At 36.1% G+C, this 19,513-nt stretch overlaps 1 protein-coding gene across 4 annotated transcripts in view; it reads left to right on the top strand.

The window, feature by feature from the left end:
• Window positions 1-19,513, top strand: part of ORC3 (origin recognition complex subunit 3) — a 61,864-nt gene that overhangs the window by 22,884 nt on the left and 19,467 nt on the right. For all 4 annotated transcript variants that reach the window (XM_060616136.2, XM_060616134.2, XM_060616135.2 and 1 more), the window contains 4 exons: window positions 4,038-4,171; window positions 4,652-4,715; window positions 13,946-14,062; window positions 15,212-15,291. In XM_060616136.2, the coding sequence (XP_060472119.1) occupies window positions 4,038-4,171; window positions 4,652-4,715; window positions 13,946-14,062; window positions 15,212-15,291 (395 nt within the window). The remainder of the gene's footprint in view (window positions 1-4,037; window positions 4,172-4,651; window positions 4,716-13,945; window positions 14,063-15,211; window positions 15,292-19,513) is intronic.

Here is a 19,513-nt window from a genome sequence, read left to right on the forward strand (position 1 = left end):
TACCTTAAAATACCTTAGCAAAGTGTAGTCATTGTAAATACATGCCATTGTAAATACATGTTACTAAAACCAATATATTAGTAATCTTCAGTACAAAAGTGCAATATTATAATACCTCACATTTGTGTAGTAACTTGAAGTTTACAAATTATTTCTGTTATGTATTTTTTCTCCATGTAAAACACTGTAGTGCTCTCTTATGGCTAACATATGTCTTTTTTCCCACCCTGACTTTAAAAAAAAAAAATATTTCAACGCAACAAAATTACCTTAGCAATATGCGAAATTAAATGATATTGAGGTATAATACATTTCTTAATTTTTTTTTACATTTATTTATTTTTGAGAGACAGAGCACTAGTGGGGAAGGGGCAGAGAGAGAGAGACAGACAGACAGAATCCAAAGCAGGCTCTAACCTCTGAGCACAGAGCCCGATGCAGGGCTTGAACTCACAAACCGTGAGACCATAACCTGAGCCGAAGTCGGATGCTCAACCGACTGAGCCACCCAGGCACCCCAAGATCTAATACATTTCTGATTTGCTTCTCTCATACATTTTACTTCACTCATTTGTTTACTGAAAAGTATTTATCAAGAGCCAACTGTAAGCCAAGAATTATGCTGAGCCCTAGAGATACAGAGGACAAGGAAATCTCTGCCTTCAGATTGCTCTTTTGTTTAGTGAAGGAGGCAGAATGGGAAATTACAGTTCTCAATAGTCAGTGCTATGAAAGAAACGTGTGGGGATTCCATAAGAAAACGAAAGTATATCCTAAGGAATAGAGGCTCACCAGATTAAAATGGGAAGCGCATTCTAGGTAAAGACAACAGTATAAGGAGAGAGATCTGTTGGAGGACTACTGCACTGATCTAGACAAGATATAACAAGGGCTAAACTAAGGTTGTGATAGTGGAACTAGAGAGGAGGAATCAGATTTGGGGATGAGATAGAATCGACAGACCCTGGTGACTAAGTGGATGATAGGATGCATAAGAGAAGCGTAAGTTCTATCTTGGCAAATGGATTGGAGGTGGTACCATTTATTAAGTATATGTGTTAATATAAAGTGAAGAGCCAGTTAGAAAAAGGTGAGTTTCTTTTTGTATATGGTTTTTTCAGGTATGTTGGATAATAAAGATTTGGCACTCAGGAAAAAGATCTGGAAGTAAATAGAAATATTTAGGATTTATCATTAAAAGGTGGTGGTTGAAGTCACATAGTGAGGATGAGGCATCATCCAGAGGAGTGAGGAAAGGACTAAGATTAGAATCTTATTGTAAGCTGACAAGAGTAATAGAAAAGGAGACTAAAAACAATAAAGAAAACCATTAGAAAGTAGAGTAACACTGAAGTCAAGAGAAGAATGAGTTCTAGGTAATATCATTTCTCAAATACCATTGAGAAAGCAAGTGAAGAAAAGGGTACTCATCGAATTATGTAATCTCTTGGGGTCTCAGTTTTCTCATCTGTAAAATAGGGAATCAGATTAGATGATTTTATAGGTTCCTCATAATTTACTAAGCACCTCCTTTGTGCTAGCTCGTACTAAGTATTTACATTGTTTCATTAATGGGTACTATTATCTTCAGTTTTGCAGGTGAGGAAACAGAGGCTTAGGTTAAGTAGCTTGGCCAAGGTCACACAGCTTTTAAGTGGTAGAGCCGTTAGACCCTATTTGTCTACTTTTCCTAATCATCAGTGGGAAGTAATGCGTAAGTCCTATTTTCCATAGGGGGTGTAGTAGGGTATATAATCATTCTGTATATGTTTAAGGTTTTCCTTCATTAGTTGGATATGTTGACCAACTTGTTGACCCAGATTTTGAGAACATACTTAGACAAAGTAGGTGATACTGGGTTCTTATTTATAACTCTACTGTAAGTCATGTGACTTCCTCCCATTTCTCCTCCCCAGCAAGTCCCTTATATGTTTGTTTTTTACTTTTCTCATATTTAAAAAGTGATGTTAACATTGGAATAAATACTATCACAATATAATTGAAAAATGCAAGTAAGAAACAAGATTTTGTTAATATGTGTGAAAATAATTTAGCACTTGGCATGAACAGTTACTTTCTGTTTGGTATTTGTTTCTAAGTAAGGCTGGCTCTTTTCTTACAGCCTCATCCTTCCTCCAGAATGAACTATTTTGGAGGATTTCCTCTAGCCTTGGGTATCTGGTCTTCAGCTCTATAGGCTCAGAGATTCATTATCAGTTTACCCAGTAAGGATCAAGCTCAAATACCTTAATACCAATATATAAGCTATCATGTTAATTTATTAATTTGTGATGGGAAATTCTATTTTCTAGTGACAAAACTGTGTTTTGTCCACTCTCTAGGGAAACTGTCTAGTATCAAGGTGTCTGGAAAAACCAAATTGGCCATAAAAAGGTTGCTTAGGGTCAAGTTTTTAACATTTGAATAGTCTTGTAAGATACATCTTACAAGTTATGGTAGGTTCTGGAAGATCATTCCCCCTTATACTATGGGGACAACAGCATTCTTAACATTTAAATTTACCAGATATTGTACCATGTTTTTCTTCATGAAATAAAACTGAATTTAAAAAGATATCTTTTCTTTAGCTATTTCTCATTTTTCATTATTTTTTTTTTATCAGAAGGGAAAGTTTCTACCATTGTAACATTTTTATTTATTCAGCAGACCAAATTTTTTCACTGATTTTATAGATGAATATTTTCTTGTGAGTATTTGGACATCTATTAAACTCTGAGGTCACACCCCAGTCCTATCCCCACCATATTTACTGTTGCTGTGAGTTGGTTCTGCAGAGAGTTGATCTATCCATTCATATTAGTTTCTTCTAATACATACTTCAGAGATTACAATTTTCTGAGCTTGTCCACAAAATCAGAGTTTTAAAATATTAAAGATACAGAATGATTTATGCATTGTTTGTAGTGTTATTGTGACATTAAATATATCAGTGCCATACTTTTGCTGTTTAAAAAAAACCTTAGTGTGCTGTTTCAAAAGGCCACATGCACCCCAATGTTTATAACAGTGCTATCAGTAATAACCAAAGTATGGAAAGAGCCCAAATGTCCATCAACAGATGAATGGATAAAGAAGATGTGGTATGTATGTATGTATGTATATATATATATATATATACACACACAATGGAGTATTACTTGGCAACCAAAAAGAATGAAATCTTGCCATTTGCAACTATGTGGATGGAACTAGAGGGTATTATGCTAAGTGAAATAAGTCAGCGAAAGATAAATATCATGTGACTTCACTCATATGAGGAATTTAAGATACAAAACAGATAAACATAAGGGAAGGGAAGCAAAAATAATTTAAAAACAAGGAGGGGGACAAATCATAAGAGACTCTTTTTAATTTTATTTTTTACATTTATTTATTTATTTTTGAGAGACAGAGCACAAGTGGGGGGAGGGCAGAGAGAGGGGGACACAGAATCCAAAGCAGGCTCCAGGCTCTGAGCTGTCAGCACAGAGCCTGACGCGGGGCTCAAACTCACAAACCGTGAGATCATGACCTGAGCCAAAGTCGGACACTCAACCGACGGAGACACCCAGGCACCCCAAAACATAAGAGACCCTTAAATGCAGAGAACAAACTAGGGTTGCTAGAGGGGTTGTGGGTGGGGGGATGGGCTAAATGGGTAAGGGGCATTAAGGAAGACACTTGCTGGGATGAGCACTGGGTGTTATATATAGGGGATGAATCATTGGAATCTACTTCTGAAATCATTATAGCACTGTATGCTAACTAACTTGGATATAAATTAAAAAGTAAATAAAAACAAAACAAAAACTCTTTAAAATAAATAAGAAACCTGTTTATATAAAAGAATCTGCAGGGGGGACTGTTTACTTGATTTGACTGCTCTGGAAACCTAGATCTTAAACGTATTTTGGCCAGGTCTATATTACAGTGCTAATACCAGAGGGATTTATTTATGAAGCAACAAAAAGGTTTGTTGACATGAAGTTACTCTGTGTAATTAGAATGACATTATATAATCTTCACATTTCTTTCAGCTTTCTCTATTAGAACATTTCTACTCTCAGCCCCTCAGTGTCCTATGCTGTAATCTCTCGGAAGCCAAGAGAAGAATAAATTTTTTATCAGAAAATCAATGTGAAAACATCCGACGTCTTCCATCATTTAGGAGGTAAAAAGAGAAGTGTATATTTAACACATAATAGAATTTGGGGTTAAAAAAAAGTATCTCAGATCTAGCTATTTTTGAAGTGGGGAAAGAAAAAAATAACCATTTTATATAGAGCACAGTAAAACCTTTCTGTTTTCACTCGTGAGATTTCTTTGTTGGATTTGAAAACATACCGTAATGAAAAATATTTTTACAAAGGGATATAATTTGCAGTTTCTTCAGAGTTACTTTTATAAAGAACATTTTCTGATTCTGGAGTTTATGGCTTTTGTTTATGATTAGATCCCTAGATTCTGAAGTATAGCTGCTTTGTGGAGTTAGAAATTACTATTAAACCATGACTATTATCTTGAATTTATTTTTGAGAAGAAATAAAAGAATGTGGCCACCACTCTAGGTAGTTCTTTTCCCCCATGTGATAGTCACATCTTTAGAATGTTTAATTTTCTCTCTTTGTGTACGGGATGGTGAAAATTTTAGGCACGTGGAAAAGCAAGCTTCAGAAAAGCAAGTTGCACTATTGACCAATGAGAGATTTTTGAAGGTAGGAATGTGGATGTATTTGTTTCAGTTTTACTTTTTTTTTCTTCACGAAAAACAATGTGCACATAAAATTTATTCATTGAATTTATAAAACATACCTGTCTGTCCTAATATGCTTTTCACAGTGAATTAGTGGGTCTTGATGATCATATAGGAGTATGACTATTGAAGATGACACAAAACTTTAATTCTCTAAAAGATGACCTTTTTTATTGAGACAAAATATTAACTACAGGTTTATCGTATGGTGTATTTCGAAAATACTTTTGAGATCTCAACTTTATTTCCATATTCCATTTTGGAATCTGCAGGCAATGTCATTTTAATGTTTTTTTAAAGGCTGTCATAAATAAAGGCACATAGAAGCCATGCAGTTTAGGGACCCACTGCTAAGTGGGTATTGATTTGATTTGAAAAAGATATCATTCTATATTGATACAATGCCAGGAAAGAAGTAATGAGCTTAGAAAATTGAGTGAACAATACAACACAGGGAATATCAAAAGGAAGATTTTTTTGGTTCTTTCTTGAATAAATGATACTCAGACATGGTACAATTCAAAAGGCAAAGATAATATACAGTGAAAACACTCCCTCACACCTTTACCCTCCAACTACCTACTTTCTTTTCCTAGATACAGTTAGTGTTACTAGTTTCTTATGTGTTTTCCTAGAAAGATTTTTCACATATACAAGGAATTTTACGTATTTTAGGAGTTTCCTTCTTTCTTTTACAGAATATAAATGAGTATATTATATATGCTGTTCTACACCTGTTTTGTTTTGCACTTAATGTTGAAAATCATTTCATATCAATACTGAGTGTGGTATAGTACTTTTGGGATGAATGTACCTTCATTTTACGTAGTAAGTCCCTTAATGATGGACAACTAGAAATGCATAGTGTCACATTTGTTTTCATACTTGTCATGACTTTTTTAAGGAAAAAGTTGTCAGAAAATTGTAATGAAATTAAGATGAGATTGAAGTAGCCCTAGTACTAAAGGTTTTGCTGGCCCAGACTGTTTTCAAATTTTGAGTGAAAGAATGTTAGTTCCTAGAGGGCGTGTGTTCTGTATAGCTCTGAATACTAATTTACCTTCTATTCATAAATGCTAAAAAGAGAATGGCTTTTTTATAATTGAGATATAATTGACATACAGTATAACAGTGGACAGTGGCTTTTTGTTGGGCATTATTTCTAATGCAGAATCCACACTGGGCCATAATATAAAATCACTTCTAGACTGGGTTTAATAATCACTTTAATAATCTCTGTAACCTTTTTAGAGCAGTATAAGAAGTTTTCACATCCTAATGCAGGTTGTTTTGGTAGAGGGAACTTTAAGAACTAGTGGAAAGGGATGTGTGCATGTTTACTGAGTTTTAAGATTAGATGGATTAGCTCTGCTGAGTCAGCTAGTTGCCAAGTGCATTTCCTGCTACAGCATATTTTCAGAAGCCAGGAATAGATTTTTAAAGAGTACTTTTAACCATTGAAATGACAAAGGGAGAGAATCTCTAGGCTCATCTGTTGTAGAAATAGTCTGACATTTATCTCTGCTTCTCAGTAACGTTTCATGTATTTTCTAAGCATTTATTTATCTGTTCTTGTTCTTATTGCACTTATCAGCCCCATTTGTTATTATCTTTGCTGTATTCATTTTAGGATTGCATATTTTGTTATTCAAAGGCTTATTTAGGAAGGTACACAAAGATTTGTACCTTACCCTAAAAAAGTTATGTGCAGGTCACCTGCTAAATTCAAAGACCAAAAGAGGTCTGTGAGGGGCACCCGGGTGGCTCAGTTGGTCAAGTGTCTGACTCCTGATTTCGACTCAGGTCATGATTCATGATGGGCTGTGAGTTCAGGCCCCACATTGGGCTCTGTGCTGAGCATGGAGCCTGCTTAAGATTCTCTCCCTCTCCCTTTGCTCTTCTTGCACATGTGCTCTCTCTCTAAAAAAAAAAAAAAAAAAAGTCTATGAAAAAGATTAATCAACATGTCTGTGGATTTTTGTAGTTTAGAGTAAAAGTATCTTTGTATATTTTATTCATTTATTTAAGCATTTATTATTCTTTTTCTCCTTTTATGGTTTTTTTAAACGCACAATCAATTTTTATATGTATTTTACCATGATAAAAATTGGAAAAAACCCCACATGATAATTAAAAGTATGGTACTTCGTGATACAGGGGAAGATCCTGATTATGACCTCAGCAAATTTCAGCTTGCATTTCAACTCCAGCTACTTGTTAGCCAGGTATACCTTAGAAAAATCACTCACCCTATTTAAGCCTCAATTTCCTTATTTATAAAATGGGACAATAATTCCTAGTGTGATTTCCTCATACGGTTAGTGATAATCAAAGTCCATTCAGCAAATGAGAGTGATTTATGAACAAATATACAGTAAAACTTTTATAAATGTGAATCATAAATATTGTTATTACTTTTCTGTATGATAAAAATTAAGATCAATGTGAATGTGTAGTTTCGTATATTACATATTCTGTATTATGCATACTAAATGTAATATTCTTGCATTACATGGTTGTATAGATTATGTAGTTATGTAGACATGTGTACTGTTAGAATTTATCACACTCAGATTTTGAAGACATAGACCTCAAAGTATACTCCAGAGAAATTTATACTCCTTATATCTAGATTCTTTCGTCCCTGAATATCTACTTTGCTCCCTACCCTGATTAACTAAACCCAGTAGTTCTTAAACTTTAGTATGTATCAGAATCACGGGGAGGGCTTGTTAAAACACTGATTAATGGCCTCCATCCCCAGAATTTCTGCTTTTGTAGCTCAAATGTGGGTCCCGAGAATTTGCATTTCTAGCAAGGTCCCTGGTAATGCTGATGCCTTTGGCCTGAAGACCATTTTTGAGAATCACTTGAACTGGACTGGTTGCCTAGAAGGAAATGTTTATTGTTTCCCTTGCCATGTTCTCTTAAATTTAGAATTAATCTAAATTCTAACTTAAATGAAGGATTTATATGAATCATCCCCAGACTGGACTCAAGATGTTAAAAAAACCTTCAACTCCTTTAGAATTATGGACCCTCAGTTTCACAGATACAGCTTTAAAACTATATGTCAGCTTTGTATTTCATAAACTACATGGGTTTTTTGAAAGTATACTTTCAAATTTAAAAATTCAGCTGACTAAACCATATACATTTGTAGAAGTGTCACTGGGAAGTTCAAGCTAAGGCATGACATAGAGCTGATAAAAGATTAAAGATTCTGTGCATTCTCTCACTTCTGAGTAGTCTGTCCTGTGAATGTATTGTGCAGCAGAGTACAGAGGGCCAAAAAGTGCACTCTGACAGTTAACAATCTAGTCTTCCTATGCTTAAGCAGAATAGGCCTGCACAAGCTCCCATTAATGCAAACTTCTGATGACTCAAGAGCTTTCAAATCCTGTGGTAGAAGTGTAACCAGATAATCTTTTTTCTTTTTTATTAATGTTGTTTATTTTTGAGAGAGAGATCGAGCAGGGGAGGGACATATAGGGAGGGGGATAGAGGATCCAAAGCAGGCTCCATGCTGACAGCAGAGAGCCTGACACAGGGCTTGAACCTGTGAATGGCAATATCATGACCTGAGCTGAAGTCAGACACTTATCTAACTGAGCCACCCAGGGGCTCCTATCCAGAGAATCTTTAAAGTTTCTTTTGGCTCTAAAATGCTGTGATTTTATTTACTTGTTCATTAAACAGATTGGTAATTTTTTTTGCTGACTAGTTAATTTGATTCCTCATTAAAATTTTATTTTAGTACATCTGTTTAATTGGAGGTAGGTAAATTATTACTATGGGTTTTAGGTGAAATAGCAAGAGCTGTTACTGTTTATATTTTTACCATGTTTTGCCTCATACCATTGCTTTAGTAATCAAGGTTTCTGGTTTTTTTTAACTTAACCCTTTAATTCATGAAACAGTATTTCATGAGAAGCTGTCAAAGTGCCTTATATAGAACTTTCAAATTCTTCATAATTGCAAAGATGATTTTTATTATTGCTTGTCCCTGAAATTTTGTTTCAAGTCCAATATTAAGGAGAGCTTTGAAGAAGATTGTGCCTCGTATTTGCATAATTATTATCTGATAATAAAAAACACTAGGCCTTAATATACTGGAAGGATTTTTGAATAGTGAGAAATTCTTTTTCTTTCTATGAGCAAATGTTTTGGAGGAATGGAATATTAACAGCTTTTCCCAATTAGTAGATAGTTTTTATGCATTGTCTCATTTTGAGTCACAGCCACCACATGTGACAGATGTTTTTATCCCTTTGTATAGATGAGGAGAGTCACAAAATGATTAAATAACTTTGCCTATCTAAAGTGTCACAATTAGCAAATGGTACATCTGGCATTAATACCCAGATCTGACATCATAGGCCATACATTTTCTGTGACGCTTCATTGAAGAATTAGTATAGGGTGATGAGAAGGTGCCTAAGGTTCTGTATTAGTGTTTGAGAAGTCAGAAATGAGCTTTCCAAATACTGTGGCAAGTTAACAGTGAAGATAATTTGTAGGAGGCTTAGAAAACTACTTGGTATGAGGTAGCTTTGGCCAGGTGTCATGGAGCACTACATGCTGCTGCTCAAATTAGAAAAGGAAACATTCACACACACATATACACACTTTATTTTCAAAATACTTTTTAAAAAAAGCAAGTCTCAACACCATATCTAAGATTAGGCCCATTTTAATCCTGTGCTGACTACACCAACCACACCCTCTCTATTACCGGTAATGGCTGTTCATGTTGATCCTGTCTTGTCAAGAAGTTACATTATACTTAGTATATTTAATAAATGATTAATTCCATGTACTTCACATAAGAAAATCTGTTTATATATTTTTATTCAAATCTTCCTTAAAGCTATTTGGCTTGGTTTCAACCCCTTTCAACTTAGATTCAATCTCTTGCGGGTGACAGGTGAAGTTTTTTATTCTGACTTGTTAATATTTTATGTCTCTATTCCCTCTGTACTCAGCTAGATTTTAAATCGGTTGAGAGTAGGAAGTAAGTCTTGGACTTGTTAGAATTGTAATTTGTTAGTATTAGAAAGATAACCTGATTGAATATGCTCATTTTACAAATGAAGAAATGTAACCAAGAGAGAGGAAGTGAAATATCTAAGGTCGCAGAGCAAGTTAGTGGTAGATTTCTTTTCACCATTTAGTATGCTTTTCATGGTGATTCGTGAACAAAAGGCACAGAATTACTTCATGAGTTTGGTGGTAACCTGCCTTTCACCTACCTTTGCCTCCACCTCTTCTTTCTATTTCTTTTGACAGACAGGGCAGGAGGAGGGGGAAAATCTATTAGGAGAAATAATTAAAAGAAAAGAGAAGAAAGGAAGAAAATGACTGGAAACAAACTACTACACGTGATCAAACAAGCTAGGCTTTAGCACAGTAGTGCGGCAGGAACGGGCAGCTTCAGTGCAAACCCTTCATCAAGTGCTGCTGGTCTGAAGTGCCCAGTGGGAACACAGAGAACAAAAGGCTGAGGCAGATGAGAGGAGAAGCACACAGGCCACACTAGTGCTGGGAGAAAGCCATGCTTTGGCACTCCAGGAGCTGGCTGTCATGTGATGAGACACTGAGAACCAAACACTGTTGGTCAAAATTTCTCCATAATGAGAAAAATCATGCTTCGTTCTAGCAAGATGATAACTAAGAAAATGCTGTGTTCTTGGACAGCAGATACCTCTTATTCCTAAAATCCAGTGTCTGTTTTACCAGCTTTTGTTATCAGTGAATTGATTGAAAGGAACATATTATAAAGATTTACAGCCATTTTTACATAACTTACTTTAAATCTTCCTGGTGTCACTCTTCACCCCATACATAACATTCTGGACACAAAAGTAATAAATACTATGGAAAGTAGAAGAGAATTGCAAAAACTAAGCATCATGGCAAATATAATTCTGTCTGATCATATTTTCTTTACCTATATATATATTTAAATTTTACATAGGTATTGGTTTCCTCTCCAAAGAAAGTAACCAGCTCAGTAAAAATAGGGGCCTGGTCATGTAAGTAAACAAGAATACATGAATGATTTTGACTGAATGACAGACAAGATTGATGTGATTGGAGATGGCTGATTTAAAAGGGTATACTATACATTTACTGGCCACCCACAGCCTAATATAAATGTGGCTTTTTAGGTCCGTAGTGGTTTGTTTGTTTTTTTTTACCCTGAGTCAACATTTACAAATTGAGACATTTTACATTACAAATTCAGACTTCCATCTTTTGTTGAAAAATCAGTAAATCTGGTCCACATCCAGCAAGACAACAAGTGGTTGCTCTTATTTAGAAGGAAGACTGAGTGCATGTTGTCCTCCGTTCATTAATGCACTTCCTCATTCAACAAAGTTTGTGAGGGTCCACTGTGTGCCAGGTGTTAATCTAGGTGCTGAGAATATAGGAATGAACAAAACTGACAAAAACCTCTGCCTTCATGGGGCTTACATGCTATCAAAAGAAGTAGGTAAAATATCTGTGTTGCTAAGGAAAAACAATGAAGGAAAAAAGCGGAATGTGAAGTTCAATGTGCATGGGGAGTTGGATTGATATTTTAAATAAGGACCTTACTGAGAAGGTGAATTTTGAATAAAGACTAAAGGAAGTTACAGAGCTTGCCATGCAGGAATCTGGCGGAAGGGAATTCCAAACAGCAGTGAGACAGCAAGTGGAAAGGACCTGAGGTTGGAGCCTGTCTTGATGTTTGAAGAGGAGCAAGGAGGCTGCCCTTTTGTATTTGATATCAGAGAAATATCTTTGTTTGCGTCTCTTTATCAAAGATCAGAAAAGACCACGAGGTCTTCATGTGTCAAGAAAAGAAGAAAGCATATCTCTTTGGGAAATAATGAATATTACTAGGCAAAGTATATCTCTGTTAAAAAGAATCATCCTAACCACAGTTATGAAATAAAACAGTGGCAGCCATGACCAGTGTATGGCTGTGATTCCAGAGGAAAAATTTAACGAATGGAAAACAAGATTACTATTTGAACAGGCTTTGTTTTCACATGTGCATAGTGTGATGCTGCTGTAAGCATTAAGTGGAGAATTTTCTCAGCATCAAAACCTATAAAAAGGTGTTCATAAAGTGCATTAAGAATTGGCCTGGAGAGAAGCATTTGCAGATATGAATCTCAGTAAGACAAAGGATTTAGAGAATAGTATCATGTAGAAAGTTAATCATTTGGATGTTTTCTGCTGCAGCTGATAAGAACACAGATGTAAATAACAATGGAATCTTATGTAGAGAGTAGTTCCAGAGTCAATACATAAGGCAAAAGTGTGGGATGGTCAAAATAACTTAACTCTTGAAAAATCCCTTAGAAGGGTATAGCAGATTTCTCATGAAGTCCAGCATAGCTAGTTTTACTTCCCAGTGTTGGAACCAGAACTCCATTTCCTCAGTTGGGCATTGGATAAAATAGTATGCTGTGTTATGTGAACAAAACAAAACATGTTTTAAATGCTAGAATTCCACTGGGCACAGGGATGTAATCACGCAGAGGTAGGAAGGGACTGAGATCATCTGGAAAAAGAGCATGTGCATAATCCTCCTTCCACCCCTACCCAAGGCATAGTCCCTCGAGTGTGCAACATTGCCCACAAGGTGTAAAGTATTTCAGTTTCCTCCCCCTCTGAGTAAATTCAGTTCTGCATCACCCATTATTTGTACATGCACAAAAGCATGTACTCCACTAAGCAAAAGGAATAGGTAGTTCAAGAAGCATGAAGTATGGTTATTAATCAGTAATAGATTCCTTTCCCTCCAGAATACTTTTCTTTGTTTAAAAGCTCTTCAGGCATACATTAAGGCAAATAATTAGTGGCTTTATGCACTCTCCATGTTACAGCATAGAGTAAAATTAGAGCTGAGTGTACTCTCCCAGTGGTGGTTAAAGTACCCTTTGTTAGGATAGGAGACCTAGATTTTTGAAATTACCAACTAACTCAAATACTGGGAGGAAAAACATTTTGATTCTGAAAGCTTTTTCATTTGCCCTGTGCTTTCAGGTAATAATCTATAGATTGCTGATGAAGGAATTGATTTCTAAGTGCATTAGAGTTTAGGAAAATATATCAGATTTGTTGCTTTTTATAGGTTAGGTTTGCTTGAATTTATTCGTATCTGAGGTGTTATTTTCTGCAGGCTTGACTGCTAAAAATAATGGGTATCTGCAAGATATTACTGGTGGAAAAAAACCGCAGCCCGGCAGTTAAAGTCCTTTATTTGACTTACAGAGAAGAAAAAAATGTGAAGACCATGCCACAGATCATAATCCTTTTAAGAGAATGTTACAGGATGAAGCAGTTATAAAAGTATTTGAGGTCTGAAAAATACTTGGATGTTGATAGAATGTAGTGTGTTAAAATCATTTCTAAACTGTTTCAGAAGGTTCTAGAAAACGTAATACCCCTCCCGCCCCCCCACAAAAAAGCCCTTTTGAAACTGATTTGTGGGATTAGTCATCCCACAAGTTTCTTAAGACACTATCTCCCATATTATACTTGTTGGAGTCTAAATTCTAAAGCTTGATGGCTTTAGATTTCTCTTTTCATTTTTTTTTTTTAATTAGTAAAGCGAATAAAACCAGTGTTAGAAATTCTCAACAAAAAGCAGGCATTTATCAGAATCACCCGTGGTGTTTCTTCTGTAGTCTTTCTTTGAAACACAGTTCTAATTGTACTTTAAGAGAAGCATGGGCCTTAAGTGTAACCTCAGCAACTGTTAATGATGTTGGTATTGGGCTCTGTAGTGATCTTCTCACCCTTCTGATGCCAGCAAGGTAGAGGGTGGTAGGCCTACCTCGCTGTGGCACATATTGGGTGACTGACACAAGCAGGCATCCAGCAGGGTGCTTTTTTGCACACTTGTGTTGTGGGAAGCCAAGTTATAATGGCAGTGCTATAGATAGAAGGAAACTACAGGACTAATTTTGGTGTGTGTGTAAAATATCACCAGACCTGATACTAAATCAGAAATACCCAGCCTTTATCCTAGATTTTGTGTGTGTTACTAATTCTCAAAATTAAGGAAATTAATTTGTAATTCTGCATCTTTTCTCACCAGTTTTCCAGGAATTATATATATATATTCGTGAGGTAGATTTTATTATTCTTTTAATTACTGACTTACATATTTGTAATGTATTCTGTGATTTTTAGGAGGAAATACAATCATTACTAGAAAACTTACATGTTTACCATACAAATTACTTCCTGGTTTTGAGATGTCTTCATCAGTTCACCTCTTCTCTTCCCAAGTACCCATTGGGTCGACAGGTAACCAGAACTTCTTCATTTGGAATGTCTGCAGTAGGAATATCAGTAGTTTCTTGCTTTGATTTCAGCAGCATTCAGGCATCAGAATTTGAAATGGATCCAAATCAGGCACTGAGTGCACAATCTAAATCCATTCCAGCTGTACACATTACTGGTAATTGAAGCAGTATATTTTGTTCTGATGGCCACAGCTAGAAACAACCACATGAATCCCAGTGGTGTTGCTTCCCCCCTCCTCCCCCGCCCCCCAATGTATTTGTCCTAAGGCATTTTAACCTTTTTCTTTCACACTTCTTTGTCATGTATACTGAGTTGATCCCCCCACTTTATCAAAATAGCAAAAAGAATCTGTTTGAGAATGCTTAATGGTTAACCTTGCATTCCACCAAGAACTAAAAGGGAAACAGCATTTCTGCCCTTGCAAAATTATGCCCCACTGGCCTTTGTGTCATACTCTAAACCTGTGAACGAGCTAGAGAGTGGATGTTAGTGGAATAATTCTGTATTCCTAAATATTTGCATCCTACCTCAAAGGTTTAGACAACAGGGGTACTGGGTGGGTCAGTGGGTTAAGCGTCCAACTCTTGATTTCGGCTCAGGTCATGATCCCAGAGTTGTGGGATCCAGCCCCGTGTTGGGGTGTTGGGGTCCAGGCTGAGTGTAGAGCCTGCTTGGAATTCTCTCCCCCCCACCCCCGCTCCTCTCCCCCACATTCATGTTCTCTCTCTCTCTCTCTCTAATAAGTAAATAAATAAAGGTTTAGAGAACAAATCTAAATACATAGGAATGATTTGTTTATGAAAGGATTTCTGCCATTAAGCTTTCTTTTTAATAATCACATATTGCTTTTATTTTATTATTTTCTTATTGCAGTGTGATCAGTATTATCAGCCAGTCCCAATGTAGTCTCATGTTGCTTTTATGTAAATGGTATTCTTATATAGCCTGACCTATGTGATGTGTGCCCAGTCTGTTGTCCTCTAAAGAAAATGATTGTTTTGTTTTGTTTTGTTTTGTTTTGTTTTAGAAAATGATTGTTTTTAATAATATTTATTTTTTTGTCTTGACCATTTATGATTTTGTCAAATGAGCAGTGTGTAACTTAGTACATCACTTTTGGTTCCTTACAAGTGTGCTTTTTACTTACAGATCAGAGAGCTGTACTGCACTTGTTTAGAAAAGAACATATGGGATTCAGAGGAGTATGCATCAGCTTTGCAGCTGCTGAGGTAGTTTTGTTTTTTTTTCTGTTTTGTCTGATGTAAGCCTGTCAATAAATAACCCTTTCCTCCAGAATGTTGCCTGCCAAGGGGTTTTTAAGTAGCCATGCTGTGTCTAATATTTGTAAATACCTTGAACTTGTTTGTGGTTTATGGTGGTTTTAATGTAGCAACCATCCATTTCTTTGCTGGTTTTACCTTGTTTTTGAACTTGTGATTTTTTTTTTCCTAGAGAGAGATTGTGAGTGGGGGAGAGGGGCAGAGGGAGAGAGAGAACCTCGAATAGGCTCAATGCTCAGCCTGAAGCCTGACACGGGGTTCGATCCCACAACCCTGGGATCATGCCTGAGCTGAAATCAAGAGTCAGTACTTCAACTGACAGAACTACCCAGGTGTCCTGAACTTGTGCTTTTTAAAGTAAAATGAGCATTTAGTCAAATATTGACACTACCTGAGGAGGGCTTAGGTATGGATAATTTTAATCTTGCCAGCTTGATGGCATGGCAGGGAAAGTAGTCATGGAAAGTGATCTCACCATGGCCCCAACCAGGATGGGTGGAGTTGCAGCATCACTTGGTGAAATGTGTCCTGTGAAGGAGGTCACTGCTGAACTTGAGGACCAGCGATGAGGAGGCAGTGGCCTTGATGCCTTACCCCCATCTGAGCTGGCCCTGCTTTCATTAGCACGGGAGATCATAAATTTATCTAATATTATATAAATAAGACATCTTGGTGTTGTCACATATCAGAGATCACTTACCACCCTGACAAATTTACCTTTTAAAGTTATAATCATTTGTTTTTCTTGGCTTCACTTATACATACGTTGACTTTTTAGTCTTCCATAAAAATAATGACCACTTGGAAAATGAGGAAAGGAAAATCAAGTGTGAGTTAAGTTTCTGCACGCACACTTATAATTTTCCTCAGTGAATATAAATGCTTATATGAAAATATCATAAAGAAGTCTGAGAATTGAATATTTATTAAGGCTTGGCTTCCTCTGGGCCCACAAGAAAAGAACAGATGGGCACAGTAGGAGGAAAATTCACATTGAAAGCACTTTAGGTCCAGAGACTTAATAATACAAATGTCAGTGATCTAGCAGGTGCAGCTTAAGATAGGAAACTAATTTTATGCTATCTGGAAAAATAACTCCCCATGGAAACTAGATTGCCACTGAAAAGCTCTGTTTTATTTCAGTTTTTTAAATGCCAGTAGGAGATTTCTGTGTACTTCTGTATGTCAACGGAGACTTCATTTGCTTTCTATTCAAGTCACCATTCCTGCCTCAACACCTAGTTGATTCTTGCTGAGTTTCCTCTTTAATTTTTGTGATTAGTGATTGTCTTCCTTTTCCAGTTGAATAGTCTTAAATTCATAGATTCCTTTGTCAGAGAGGGGCTTGCTTTTTTCTTTCTACATCTTTTTGGCATCGGTAATCTTGGGGTACAAGTCAAGGGTCAAGAATGCCAATTCCAAACTAGGTTAAGGAAACATGAGCAATAATAGTAATGGTGACAGTCGTAACCACTGTTTATAAAAGCTTGCAGTGTGTCAGGCACTGTGTTAGGTAGGCACTTTCAGTAAACTTTCCTGTCTAATACACAAGTACACCTTTGTGGCAGATACTATTATCCACACTTTACAACTCAGAATACTGAAGCATATATAGGAATTAGAATTTGCCTGAGATCTCCTAGTTGTTGATGGAACCAGAATTCTAATCCAGATCTGATTTCACAGCTGTTGTACCTTCCACTATTCTTGCTAAGATCTAAAGTATGGGCTTGGGGATCTGAGTAAAGCAGAAGCAATAAATAGAAAGTGAAGTTTCAGTCATTTTGCTAAACTGAGGTCAGAAACATAGGAATATAAAAAGCATTAAGGATGAAATATGTCAGGTACAGCAAAGACAGCTTAGAGTCTGGGCACTACCAAGAATCTGGGAATGTCCAGAATGGATTTCTTTTCCTTTTGTGCAGATTAGATGTGGAAAAGAAGTCAAGGACACTTGTCAGTTTAGGCATTCTAAGTAAGAATCATCTGAATTTAGGAAACCAGATATTCCCATCACCTGTCTTCAAACAATTCACATCATGAGAGAAAATAAGATTAAAATGATCACTGAATGTCACTTGGGAAAAAAAACTGAGGTCCTGTAGAAACATAGTCTAGAAACATTTCCAGTTTGACTTTTTTTGTTAAGTTCCTTAAAGGCAGTATTTCTCTTGAAAAATCCCTTTTATATGGAAACTGACATGTTTAAATAATCATAAATCAACTTGGTGAAATATTTTGTGATCATTGAAAAGTATTTAATTCCTGATATTTGTATGGAACCACAAAAGAATAGCTAAAATAATCTTGAGAAAGAACACAGGTGGGAGGCATCGTTCTTCTTGATTTCAAGCTATATTGCAAAGCTACAGTCAGTAATCAAAACAGTATGGTGTTGACATAAAAAAAGACACATAGATGAATGAAACAGAATAGAGAGCCCAGACATAAATTCTTACATATATAGACAATTTATGACAGAGGAGGCAAGAACAGATAATAGAGAAAGGACAGTCTCTTTAATAAATGGTGCTGGGAAAACTGGACCACTTTCTTAACACCAGTCACAAAAATCAACTCAAAATGGATTAAAGATTTGAAAATAGACTTGAAACCACAAAAGTAGAAGAAAACATAAGTGAACCTCCTTGACATTGGTCTTCGCAATGATATTTTGTCTTTGATACCAAAAGCAAAAATAAACAGGTGGGACTACATCAAACCAATAAGCTTCTAAACAGTAAAGGAGAAACCATCAATAAAATGAAAAGGCAACCTATTAAATGGGAGAAAATATTAGGAAATCATACATCTGATAAGGGTTTAATATCCAAAATATATAAAGAACTCCTACAACTCAATAGAAAAAACAAACAATTGATTAAAAAATGGGCAGAGGAGCTAAACAGACATTTTCCCAAAGAAGACATACAGATGGCCAATAAGTGCATGAAAAGATGCTTAACATGACTAGTCATCAGAGAAATGCAAATCAAAACCTTAATGAGATATGTCCTCACACCTGTTAGGAGGCTCTTATCAAAAAGTCAAGAAATAACAAGTGGTGGTGAGGAATACTTGTGCCCTATTGGTGGAGATATAAATTGGTGCAGTCGTTATGGAAAACAGTGTGGAGGTTCTTCAAAAAATTAAAAATAGAACTACCATTTGACCTAGCAATTCAATTTCTGGGTGTTTATCTGAAGGAAATGAAAATGCCAACTCAAGATACCAGTGTTCCCATGTTTATTGCAGCTATTCACAATAGACAAGACATGGAAACAAGCCAAGTGCCCATCAATCAAGGAATGGATAAAGAAAAATGCACATATACACACATAGTGGAATATTATTCAGCCATAAGAATTAGGAAGTCCCTCTATAACACTGAACTCAGATACCGAGAACAGATTGGTAGTTGCCAGTGGTGGGGGGGTGGGCAGAATGACTGAAGGTGGTCAAAGAGTACAAATTCCAGTTATAAAATAAGCCCTGGGGATGTAATTTATAGTATGGTGATATGTAGTATTGCATATTTGAAAGTTCCTGATAGAGTAAATCTTAAAAGTTTTCATTACAAGAAAGAAAATTTATAGTTATGTGCAGTGGTGGATGTTAACTAGACTTCTTACGGTGATCATTTCACAGTATATACACATACCAAATCATGTACACGTGAAACTAATATGTCATTTGCTAATTATCTCAGTTTTAAAGTGTATTTACGTGGTATTTGTAATGTTGAAAATATCATATATTCATGAGTGGAAAAAGACTTACAGAATTGTATATCACAGTTATTTTTAAAATGTATGCAGCAGACATTGATGTACACGTGGGGAGCTGGCAGTTATGCCTTTATAAAAGGCCATAATTTGACAGGAGTGCAGTGGTTCTGCATGTCTTCCATAGCCTTTCTTCTTTCAGTCAACTCTTGGAGCATGAAGACCACATCCCTATGCAGGATATGAGTTGGTTAATTTTTTACCAAGCATGTATTATTATATAAGGATATACTTAAGACACCATTTGGGAACCGGAAGTAGTAAAAATGGTGCTAACCCAGCAGTGAGCTACGTGAGTGCACTGGGCTTCTTGTGGTCAGCTCTGAAAGACCTTAAGAGGAAAAATTTACCTTTCTATTAGAGAGAATTTCTAAACAGCCATCTAG

The sequence above is a fragment of the Panthera onca genome, chromosome B2 (assembly GCF_046562875.1).
Source record: "Panthera onca isolate mPanOnc1 chromosome B2, mPanOnc1 haplotype 2, whole genome shotgun sequence".
NCBI lineage: Eukaryota > Metazoa > Chordata > Mammalia > Carnivora > Felidae > Panthera > Panthera onca.